The 12,768-nt window shown below is 37.9% G+C and overlaps 1 protein-coding gene across 15 annotated transcripts in view; it reads left to right on the forward strand.

Moving 5' to 3' along the window:
* The window catches only part of STAG2 (stromal antigen 2), a 141,289-nt gene that overhangs the window by 60,826 nt on the left and 67,695 nt on the right, over window positions 1-12,768 (forward strand). For all 15 annotated transcript variants that reach the window (XM_013986403.2, XM_021080228.1, XM_021080225.1 and 12 more), the window contains one exon: window positions 8,718-8,814. In XM_013986403.2, the coding sequence (XP_013841857.1) occupies window positions 8,718-8,814 (97 nt within the window). The remainder of the gene's footprint in view (window positions 1-8,717; window positions 8,815-12,768) is intronic.

A 12,768-nucleotide genomic window follows, 5' to 3' on the forward strand; every position in this document is an offset into this window, starting at 1 on the left:
TGGCTCAGTGGATTATGGACCTGACACAGTGTCCGTGAGGTTGCGGGTTCCATCCCTGACTTCACTCAGTGGGTTAAGGATCTAGCATTGCGGTAAGTTGCGGCATAGGTTGCAGATGCAGCTAGGATCTGGTGCTGCCAGTAGTTGTGGTGTAGGTCAGCAGCTGCAGCTCTGATTCAACCACTAGCCCAGAACTTCCATATGCTGCAGGTGCGGCCATTAAAAAAATAATCAATTGGAGGAGTTCTGGTTGTGGCTTAGTGGTAACGAACCCAACTAATATCCATGAAGAGACTCAGGTTTGATCCCTGGCCTCCCTCACTGGGTTAAGGATCTTGTGTTGCCGTGTTGAAGCTGTGGTGTAGGTCACAGTTACAGCTCGGATCTGGTGTTGCTGTGGCTGTGGTGTAGGCCAGCTACAGCTCTGATTCAGCCCCTAGCCTGGGAACTGCCATATGCCACGGGTGCGGCCCTAAAAAAGGCAAAAAAAAAAAAAAAATCAGTCATAATTAATAAAAACCTTTTTTTATATGTAAAATGAAAAAGAATTGTTAACTTTTGAACTATCATCAATTTACAGTGCAGTATATTTTCTTAAATTCGAACTCACAGTCATTTATCCATATATGGTTTACTTTTATGTAGTTATGATTAGTATGTGTATTTTATTTCTTGTTTAATGTTTTGAATGATTATTTTGTGTACATATTAGAAAAAATAATAATGTCTTATATTACTGTACTATGGTTTATTTGGTCATTCCCTGATTAAAAAAATTATCCTCTCTCTAGTTCCCACTTTGGGTTAACTTTATCAAAGGTATAAATTATCTCTGTCACATTTTATACCATTTCATTGCTTTCCTTTTTATATTTATACTTTTTTTCTCTATAATGTCCTAAGTGGTTAAATGCATTAATATTTTTCTGATATATTTTATTTTTGTTAACATCAGAAATATCAACTTATATCCATAAGTAATTAGGCTATTCTATTTTTATCTAGTCTGTAGGGTTTTTTTTTTAACTTTTTGGCACATCAGAAAATTTTAATAGAAAACGTGGTGGCTTTTCTTTATATATTTTTTAATGGTATCTCAGTGTTTAAAGAATGAACACTTCCCTTATTTTTGTGTTGCTTATGATTTGTCATATGTTAAGATTGTACCTCTATGCCATTTGTTTTTTTGTTTCTTTTTTTTTTGTCTTTTGTCTTTTTGTCTTTTGTTGTTGTTGTTGTTGTTTGCTATTTCTTGGGCCGCTCCCGCGGCATATGGAGGTTCCCAGGCTAGGGGTTGAATCGGAGCTGTAGCCACCGGCCTACGCTAGAGGCACAGCAACGCCGGATCGTTAACCCACTGAGCAAGGGCAGGGACCGAACCCGCAACCTCATGGTTCCTAGTCGGAATTCGTTAACCACTGCGCCACGACGGGAACTCCTGTTTTTTTTGTTTCTAAATGCGTTTTCCTTCTTAAAAGCACAATATCCACAGTATCTCTCCATTGATTTCCCTGAATCATCTCTCCACCTCCAGTTTGTTTTGTACACTCCTACTTGGGTTATCTTTCTAACACCAGATTTAATCAAGGAAGTCTCCCGTTTACAAACTTTCAAGAGTACTTTCTTATCTAAAAGTTCTAGCCCAGATTTCCTAAAGACATACTTGATGTTTTCTAGCCACCATATGTTCTCTGCCCTTCCTTTTGTTTTTATTATTTATTTGCCTGGAATAGTTCTTACTTCCTCCCGTCCATATCACACAGGATTGACAGATTGAAATATCACTCTTCTTTTTTTTTTTTTTTTTTTTTGAGATATGTTCTTCTCCCCTTGAATGTATTTCTTACTCTTCTCTTTCTAATGTAGCACTTGGTATACCAAACTTAGTGATGTAAAACAACCATTTTGGAATCCTCTGGTGGCACAGTGGGTTAAGGATCCAGTGTTGTCAGCTGCTGTGGCTCGAGTTGCCACCATTTTGTTATCCCTGGTGATTCTGTGGATCTAGAAATCAGACAGAACTAAAGAGGGATGTCTCTTGTGTGCTTCCAGCCATGACGGCTGGGGTTTTAGCTGAGATAACTTGAATGCCTGGAGGTGATGAAAACAGGGACTATAATCATCTGGAGGCTTTTAAAAGAAAAATTTTTTTTTGGTCTTTTTTTTTTTTGCCATTTCTTGGGCCGCTCCCACGGCATATGGAGGTTCCCAGGCTAGGGGTCGAATCGGAGCTGCAGCCACCGGCCTACGCCAGAGCCACAGCAACGCGGGATCCCAGCCGCGTCTGCAACCTACACCACAGCTCATGGCAATGCCGGATCCTTAACCCACTGAGCAAGGCCAGGGATCTAACCCGCAAGCTCATGGTTCCTAGTCGGATTCGTTAACCACTGCGCCACGACGGGAACTCCTAAAAGAAATTTTTAAATGGCTGCACCCGCAGCATATGAAAGTTCCCGGGCCAGGAATCAAATCTGAGCCATAGCTGCAGCAATACCAGATCCTTTAACCCACTGAACTGGCCTGAGGATCAAACCCATGCCTCTGAGCTGCTACAGTCAGATTCTTAACTCACTGTGCCAAAGTGGGAACTCTACTTGGAGGCTTCTTTATTCATGTTTGATGCCTAGTCAGGAGTGACTTGAAGACTGGACTCATCTGGAAATGTTGTTACCTGGAATACTTAGAAATGGTCATTCCATGTGGCTTTGGTTTCTTATAGTATGGCTTTTGGGTTTGGAGCGAGTGTCTAGTTTTCTAGTGCTGCAAGAATCCAGTGCTGAAATTGAATAGCCTTCTATGACAATCTTGGAGGCATCATTTCTATTGCACTTTGTTCTAGAGAAGGGGACAGAGACCCTACTTCTTTTTTTATGGCCCTACTGGTGGCATATGGAAGTTTCTGTGCCAGAGATGGAATCTGAGCCACAGCTATGGTAACATTGTATCCTTAACCCACTGTGCTGGGCTGGGGATCGAACCCAAACCTCAGCAGCAGCCTGAGGCACTGTGGAGACAACTTTGGATCCTTAACATATACTATGCCGCATCAGGAACTCTAGACCCACCTTTTTTGGGGGGAGCAGTGTGAAACAACTTGGGGCCATGTTTTAAAACTCCCATACTCCTGGAGTTCCCATCGTGGCGCAGTGGTTAACGAATCCAACTAGGAACCATGAGGTTGGGGGTTCGATCCCTGGCCTTGCTCAGTGGGTTAACGATCCGGTGTTGCTGTGAGCTGTGGTGTAGGTCATAGAGGTGGCTTGGATCTCAGGTTGCTGTGGCTCTAGCGTAGGCCGGCGGCTATAGCTCCGATTAGACCCCTAGCCTTGGAACCTCCATATGCCGCGGGAGTGGCCCAAGAAAAGGCAGAAAGGCAAAAACAACAACAAAAAAACCAAAACCTCCCATACTCCTGTGATATATTCCCTTGATATCTCTTGCCCATATCATCCTTGGGAATCATCTTAAATACATTTCTTTCATAAATTGAATTGGTTAACATAAGCTACTACAAAATATAGAAAAGAACGGAAATCTAGAAATTAATTAGAATTTTAGAATATATCCAGTCAGTCTCTGAAGCAGGTAATTCTTAGATAATATTTCCTTTTTCTTTTTTTGTGTAGTACTATCTTTTTTGTACATAAAATTGTACATATTTTACTCATTCAGTTCATACCGAGATTCTATATTTATTTGTATATAACTTAAAACATTTTTCCCTCCTGACTTCATTTTTTAGTATTAGCTGTTATTTATCCTAATTTTGGAGGGGTGATTAAAGAGAAGATAGATTTATTGCTTTGCTAGGCAAAGGGGGCCTCAGCATGCTAATGCCTAAAAACTATGCCCCCTATCATCCTAATTTTAAAAATTTTGTTTATTTAAAAATGGTTTTTATCTATTTTGTGGTTTCCTCTTCTTTCCACAAGGGAATATAGTACTGTTTTTAGTTTTTAGTTTTATTTTTTTAAAAAATTGCTTTATTGGGATATAATTCATAAACTATAAAATCACCCTTTTGAAGTGTAAATTCAGTGGTTTTTAGTGCATTCACAGAGTTGTGCAGGCATTACCACATTCTAATTTTAGGATTTTTTTACAACCCCAGAAAGAAACCTTGTGCTCATGAGGAATTTTTTCAATACCCTAGAAAGAAACCTTGTACCCATTAGCAGTCATTTTCTCCTCACCTGCCCTCAGGTCTAAGCATGGATCTACTTTCTATAAATTTGCCTATTCTAGACATTTCATATAAGTGGGGTCATGCAAATAATGTGGTCCTTTTTGAGTGGTTTATTTGACTTGGCATAATGTTTTGAAAGAGCATCCATGTTGTGCCATGTATTGTAACTTCATTTTTTAATTGCCAAATAATGTTCTATTGTATAGCTATGCCACATTTTGTTTATCCATTCATCCCTTGATGCTCCTGTGGTTTGTTTCCACTTTTTGACTATTGTGAATAATACTTTTATGAGTATTATTGTGTAAGTTTTTGTTTGGATGTATGTTTTCATTCCTGTTGGGTAATATATACCTAGAAGTTGAGTTGTGGAATCATTTGGTAACTTTAACCTTTTGAGGAGTTGGTGCCAAACTGTTTTTCCAAAGTGACAGCACCATTTAATGTTTTTACCATCAGTGTAAAAACATTAGCATCATTAATAACATTAGCATTTCATTTCTTCAAATCCTTGCCAGCATTTGTTATTGCCTTTTTTTAAATGGCCATCCTAAGTAAAGTGGGTTTTTTTTTTAAACTGTGTTTTGTTTTGTCTTTTTAGGGCTGCAGCCTTGGTGTATGGAAGTTCCCAGGCTAGGGGGCAGATTGGAACTGCAGCTGCCAGCCTACCCCACAGCCACAGGCACACCAGATCTGAGCTGCATCTGCGACCTGTACAGTAGCTCACGGTAATGCCAGATCCTTAACCCACTGAGTGAAGCCAAGGATCAAATCCATGTCCTCATGGATACTGATTTGGGTTCGTTACCCATGATCCACAACAGGAACTCCTCTTACTGTGGTTTTGATTTCCATTATCCTTCATGGCAAAATTGCCCATTTGCATATGCTAATGGCCATTTATATATCTTCTGTGTAGAACTGTCTATTCAGATCCTTTGTCCATATTTTTAATTAGGTTATTTGGCTTTTTAAAATTAATGAGTTGTAGTTCTTTACATTTTGTAGGTACATATCCCATATCAAACATATGATTTGCAAATGTTTTCTCCCATTTGTGGGTTGTCCTTTCACTTATTTGATGTAGTCTTTTGAAGAACAAAGTTTTAATTTTAAATAAGTCAAATTTATTTTTTCTTTTGTGTCTTCTCTTTTTGGTCTAATATTTAAGAAAGGTTTTTTTTTTTTAAGAAAGTTTTGCTTAACATATGGTTATGAAGATTGACTTATTGTGTTTTATAGTTCTAGCTCTTACATTTAGGTCTTTGATCCATTTTCAGTTAAATAGTGTATATGGTGTAAGATAGGGTCCAACTTCATTCTCTTCTTAAAAAAAATTTTATGGCCACACCTATAGCATATGGAAGTTCCCAGGCCATGGATTGAATCTGAGCCCCAGCTCCAACCAGTGCCACAGCTGCGGCAACACCAGGTCCTTTAGCCCACAGCCCTCGCAGTCAGCACACTGAGCCACAGCAGGAAGTCCACCAACTTCTTTCTTTTGCATACAGATATCCAGTTGTCCCAGCATCATTCGTTGAAAAGACTAGTCTTTCTCTTGTTAATTGCTTTGACATCCTTGTTAAAAATTAAATGACCGTCAATCTAAGGGTTTATTTCTGGACTCTCAGTTTTATTCCATTAATGTACATGTCTATCCTTTTGCCAGTACTCTCTTTACTGTCTTGATTGCCGTAGCTTTGTAATAAGTTTTAAAATCATGAACTGCGAATTCTCCAAATTTGTTCTTTTTTCAAGACTGTTTTAACTGTTCTGGATCCCTTGTATTACCCTAAGGATTTTAGGATCAACTTTACAATTTCTGTTAAGAAGCCAGGTGGGATTTTGATGGGAATTGCATTGAGTCTGTAGATCAATTTGGAGGGTATTGTCATATAACAGTAATAAGTTTCCAGATTTATGAACTATCCTACTTTCTTTTGACATTTATTTAGCTTTCAATTTGCCTTTCTTATTAATGTGGGACTATTAGTACTCACTGTTGAGAAAAGGTGTTATTTTATTCTGCATTTCCTGACTTAGGCATTCACTTCTTTTTAAAAAAATTTTTAAAATATTATTCCTTTGCAGTTTTTTTTTAAAATTAATTGGCGTGTAATCTATTTACAATGTTGTATTAGTTTCAGGTGTATAGCAAGGTGAATCAGTTATATATATACACATATTTATCCATTCTTTTTCAGATTCTTTTCCCATATAGGTTATTACAGAATATTGAGTAGATTTCCCTGTGCTATACAGTAGGTTCTTGTTTGTTATCTATTTTATGTATTATGGTGTGTATATGTTAATCCCAAACTCCTAATTTATCCCCACCCCCTACCCCCGCTGCCACCTTTCCCCTTTGGTAACTGTAAGTTTGATTTTGAAATCTGAATCTGTTTTATAAGTAAGTTCATTTGTATCTGTTTTCTTTTTGTCCCCACCTGTGGCATGTGGAAGTTCCCAGGCCAGGGATTGAACTGCTCCCCTGCTGTGGCAATGCCAGATCCTTAACCTGTTGTGCCACAAGGGAACTTCCTCATTTTTTTTTTCTTTTTGTCTTTTTTGCTATTTTTTGGGCCGCTCCCGCGGCATATAGAGGTTCCCAGGCTAGGGGTCCAATCGGAGCTGTAGCCACTGGCCTACGCTAGAGCCACAGCAACGCGGGATCCAAGCCACGTCTGCAACCTACACCACAGCTCACGGCAACGCCGGATCGTTAACCCAGTGAGCAAGGGCAGGGACCGAACCCGCAACCTCATGGTTCCTAGTCGGATTCGTTAACCACTGCGCCACGACGGGAACTCCCTCATTTGTATCATTTTCAAAATTAGATTGACGTAATTATGGTACATAATTTTGAAAATGATACAGATGATATCATATGTTTTTGTCTTTTTCTGTCTTAGATTACTTCATTTAGTATGATAATCTCTAGGTCTGTTCATTTTGCTGCAAATGACATTGTTTCATTTTTTATGGCTGAGTAGTATTCCATTGTATATATGTACCACATCTTCTTTATCCAGTCCTCTGTTGATGGACATTTAGGTTGCTTTTATGTCTTGGCTATTGTAAATAGTACTGCAATGAACATTAGGATGCATGTATCTTTTTGAATTACTGTTTTCTCCAGATATATGCCCAGGAGTGGGATTGCTGGATCATGTGGTAGTACTATATGTAGTTTTCTGAGGAACTTCCATACTGTTCTCCATAGTGGTTATACCAGTTTACATTCCCACCAGCAGTGTAAGAGGGTTCCCATTTCTTCACACTCTCCAGCACTCCAACATTTATTGTTTGTATCCATTGCAGTGTATGTACATAGTATGGCGTTCCATGGTGGCTCAGCATGTTAAGGATTCTGTGTTGTTACTGCTGTGCTATGGGTTGAATCTCTGGCCCAGGAACTTCTGCATATTGTGGGTGTGGCCAAGAAAAATATTACATGGTATGATATTTCAGTCAAATATTTTAACCATCTTTTTTTTTTTTTTGGCCTTGCCCATGACATGTGGAAGTCCCTGGGCCAGGGATCAAATCCGTGCCTCAGCAGTGATCTGAGCTACAGTCGTGACACATTGCCAGATCCTTAACACACTGAGCCACCTGGGAAGTCTGCTCAAAAATATTTTAAGATTTTTTTGTCCTTCGTGTGATCGTTTTTATTGTATTCTTTTTTGTTATTGTCATTTGTTTATGGCCATACCTGTGGCATATGGAAGTTCCCTGCCCAGGGATTGAATCTGAGTTGCAGCTGCCGACCTATGCCAACAGCTGTGGTAGTGCCAGACCTTTTAACCCACTGCACCTGGTCAGGGATCAAACCTGAGCCTCTGCAGTGACCTGAGCTGATGCAGTCAGATTCTTAACCCACTATGCCATGATGAGAACTCCTTTATTGTATTCTTTATATTAAAAACATTTTAGTATTTTCTAAGAGATCTATAATGTTACTAAGAAGTTTCGGTTCAGACTTGGGTCCCATAGTTTTCGGATTCCTTTCAATGCAAAAAAAAAAAAAAGGTGAATCATCATCATGTACTATCAGGTGATGAATTAACTGAATTTGATTCTATTTTATTGTTAAGATTTAACTCTCAATTTTAGTGTACAAGTTTTTTTTTGTGTTTTTTTTTTTTTGTTTGTTTGTTTGTTTTTTTGTTAAGGGCCGCACTTGTGGCATGTGGAGGTTCACAGGCTAGGGGTCAAATCAGGGCTGTAGCCACTGGCCTGTGCCACAGCCATAGCAATGTGGGATCCGAGCCATGTCTGTGGCCTACACTATAGCTCACGGCAACGCTGGATCCTTAACCCACTGAATGAGGCCAGGGATCAAACCTGCATCCTTGTGGATGCTAGTTGGGTTCTTTAACCACTGAACCACAATGGGAGCTCTTACAAGTATGTATTTAGTGAAGTAACTATACTACTTAATGTTGAATTTAATCACTTTAATCTGATTTAATTAATTCTTAGAAATTTAGAAAAAGCTAATGGTTTTCCTTCCTCTCTACTTTAGTCCGTGGTAGACGATTGGATAGAGTCATACAAGCATGACCGAGATATAGCACTTCTTGACCTCATCAACTTTTTTATTCAGTGTTCAGGCTGTAAAGGTAAGGTTTATTTATTTTGGAAACAGAATGTTCTCAAATGATCTCTTCATTTTTGGTTCACCTAAAGATATATTAGCGTTTTATATGGAAAATAATGCCAAGATATTGAATTATTTGCATTATAACCATACAGAATATATATAAGGAAAAAAAGAGCAAAGAACAAAGTAAGAGAGAAAATCTTTTGACAGCTGTATTCATACATGAAACTTAACTAAAATCTTGGCAATTTATAATTGTTATGTTACTTTTATTAGATATATTTCCCACTTTCAGCATCTGGTTTTAGGAACAAAGAAATGGATTAAGAAGGGAGGAGGAAGATAATGAAGAGATACAGGTTCAAGTGGCAGGGAATTGTAAAGTTTAGGGAAATAAAAAGTGCCATGAATAAAAGTAAGTAAGTAAGTAAGTAGGTAAGTAAGTAACTAAGTAAGTTAAGTAAGGTGTTGGTGAAATTTCTAGGTTTTTTTTCCCTAAAAGGTAGAAAAACTCTGAGTGGGGAGTGGGATCTTATTTAAAATGTTTACACTTTATTTTAAAAGATTTTGAAATAAGAGCAGGGAAAATATAAAATATAGAAATGTCTTCCCTGGGACCAAAACATTTAGCACACACATTTGGCTAGGGGGACAAAATTTTGAATGTTAGGGAGTCATACATCCTGATCTGGATTAGTAGGAGCCAGTCAAGATCATCGGCTGTTTCTGATCTATTCTGTATCTCCCTAACACTTGGCCCATTCTTAAAATTTCAGAAGATGCATAGGCAAATGTTTCTAAGGGTATTACATATTTTTAAATGAATATGGCACCTAAAACATAGGCATTAGGAGTCAAGAGGAGAGAAGATTGTTTAAAAATAAATAAAGATGCTAAAAATGACTGATTTAAACAAATCTGAAAAAAAGATCCCAAGAAACAATTTACTTATGTCTACTCCTTTAATTCTACAAAACTTTTTTAAAAATCCTGTTGTTGGAATTGGAAAACAAGTAACATAAAAAGCTAATGCATTTTAATTTGAGGTTGATCACAACTTTGAGTGCAGCCTGCATATTAAATGTTATATGTGTGAGGCCTGATAGGCTTCTCGAGTCTGTGGTCTTAATAATGCCATTAGTGTGGTCAGTTTTTTTTTTTTTTAAAATTAATTAATTAATTTATTTTTTTTATTTTCCCACTGTACAGCAAGGGGGTCAGGTTATCCTTAGATGTATACATTGCAGTTACAGTTTTTTCCCCCACCCTTTCTTCTGTTGAGACATGAGTATCTAGACATAGTTCTCAGTGCTATTCAGCAGGATCTCCTTGTAAATCTATTCTAGGTAGTGTGGTCAGTTTTGAGAAATTTTTTAAAATGTCTAAACTTTAGAATACAGAGATTGCCTAGTTTGCTTGACTTCTTAAAGGTAGCTGTAAATCAATATTGGAAAATTCTACTCAATCTGTTTAGAGAAAGTGTTGTAGTAATGACAGTATTATGAGCCACATTAATTCTTTGTAAAATGACATATGTTACTATTATTTTTATTTTGTTTATTCAGTTCATCTTTCTAGAGTAGAAGGATACAAGTACCTCTGTTGTATTATGTAATCAAGGGCCATGTCCTTTGAAAATGGAAGGTTGATTACAGAACAGCTGAACAGGTGCAAGAAATAATTTGATGAGTTGATAACAGTTATCTTTCCTGTTACACTATAGTTTGATCAGTTTTAGTTCCTAATTAGGCTTCTCAATTTCAATTTTAAAACAAAACCATAGAGCATTTTCTCTGTATCAGATAACATTATTTGGCATCAGTGTGTTTTTAGGTCAGGAGCTTGCCCAATCAAACTTAGGTACATTTAAACACTGATATTTATTTTAGAATTAAGAAATGAGATGAGAGGAGGAGCTTTAGAAGTTTGTCAAAATCTATACATTATGGTTGCTTTGAGATTTATATATATATAAATGTTAGTTTTATGGAAATTGTTTTAGGGATTGAGTTACTTGTCTTTAGTAGTACAAAGTTTACTGTACCTGGGTGTAAAACATGGGAAGGTTCTGGAGATGTATCCATGACTCTAGATAAAAATTAAAAACCTTCAAAAGGTCTTTGAGAATGTGCTTCTTTTTGGGTAGGGATGTGGTGCTTTCCTACAAAGTTGTTAATATTTTTAAACTATCATTTGGTTTTTTAATGGTTGTGGTAAGTAAGGAGTCTTTCACAGTACCAGTAGAAATTGATCTAACCTGAGGCTGGGCAGTATAATGTAGATGAATATCTCATAAAAACTTCTCTTTGTCTTAGCATCAGTGTCTTCATCTGTAAAGCCAGGAGTATAGTACCTTGCTTATAGGCCTGTTACCAGGGCTGAAGAGGCTGATGCATGGGAGGCTTGATGGATGTTAGTTCCTGTTCTTTTGGCTTTGGTATGCTACTGGAAGGTCTTAAAGCATACCCATACAGAAGGAGCTCAAGTATCTGTTGTTCCTTTCAGATTTGGGATTGGAAAGAGGATGATATTCTATTGTTTTTAAATTTATGTGTGCACACACACGTGCATGCATCTAATCTACAAAATATAATTTGGTCAGTTGAAATAAATCTGTTAATTATATCTAATTTTTATAGTAAATCTCATCTTCCTGTACCAGAATATATGTTTTTTTTTGGTCATTTTTTGGGCCACACCTGCAGCATATGGAAGTAAATTCCCAGGCTAGGGGTCAAATAGGAGCTGCAGCTGCTGGCTTATGCCACAGGCAAAGCAACGCCAGATCGGAGCCACACCTGTGATCTATACTGCAGCTTTCTGCAAGGCCAGGGTTCAGACCGCATCCTCACAGACACCGTGTTGGGTTCTTAACCTACTGAGCCACAATGGGAATTCTTGAATACTCTTTTTTTAGATGTTACTATATTTATAATATTCTTTTTATTTTTTTACTTTTGCAGCCACACCTGCAGCATTTGGAACTTCCCTGGCTTGGGGTCAAAATGGAGCTGCAGCTGCCAGCCTACACCATGGCCATGGCAACACAGATCTCACCTGCATCTGCAACCTACGCCACAGCTTATAGCAATGCTGGATCCTTAACCCCCTGAGCAAGGCCAGGATCGAACCTGCATCCTCACGGAGACTACGTTGGGTTTTTAATCTGCTGAACCACAATGGGAACTCCTGTTTATAATATTCATAGTGAGAAGACTGGCAAGGAATAAATAATCTACCATTAGAAATATGGTTTAGAAAAATCAGTTTTTACTTTTTTAAAAAAAAATTTGACACCCTGTTGGTGGAAATTCACATACGTCTTCTTCCTGCATTGTCTCTTACTCATAATTTTTTTCTAGAAATCCTTTTCTGATATTTGATCTATACATGGCTAACTCTTACTACTTTTTTAAATTAAATTTTTTTTTTTGTCTTTTGAGGTCCGCACCCACGGCACCTGTAGGTTCCCAGGCCAGGGGTCTAATCGGAGCTATAGCTGCTGGCCTTAGCCAGAGCCACAGCAACACGAGATCCAAGCCGCATCTGCAACCTATACCACAGCTCATGGCAACGCCAGATTCTTAACCCACTGAGCAAGGTCAGGGAACCAACCCGCAACCTCATGGTTCCTAGTCGGATTTGTTTCTGCTGCACCACAGTGGGAACTCCACTACTTTTTTTTAAAATTGAAGTATATAGTTGATTTACAATGTTGTGTTAATTTCAGATGTACAGCAAAATGATTCAGTTATACTACTTCTAATGTGCATCCTTTTTTATGTTCTCTCCCATCTTCCTTTAAAACTCTAAGTGTCCTCATTAGATTCCTTTTCTGTGAAATGACTACTTAGAGAATTTTTTTTTTTTGTCTGAGCTATAACCTTTCTTGGCTTTTCCCACTCATCAGGGCATTTATTATGTACCTCCATTAATACTTTATTCCCCACTTCCTTCCTTTTTCTTTGTTTAT

Source organism: Sus scrofa, chromosome X, assembly GCF_000003025.6.
Source record: "Sus scrofa isolate TJ Tabasco breed Duroc chromosome X, Sscrofa11.1, whole genome shotgun sequence".
Classification (NCBI taxonomy): domain Eukaryota; kingdom Metazoa; phylum Chordata; class Mammalia; order Artiodactyla; family Suidae; genus Sus; species Sus scrofa.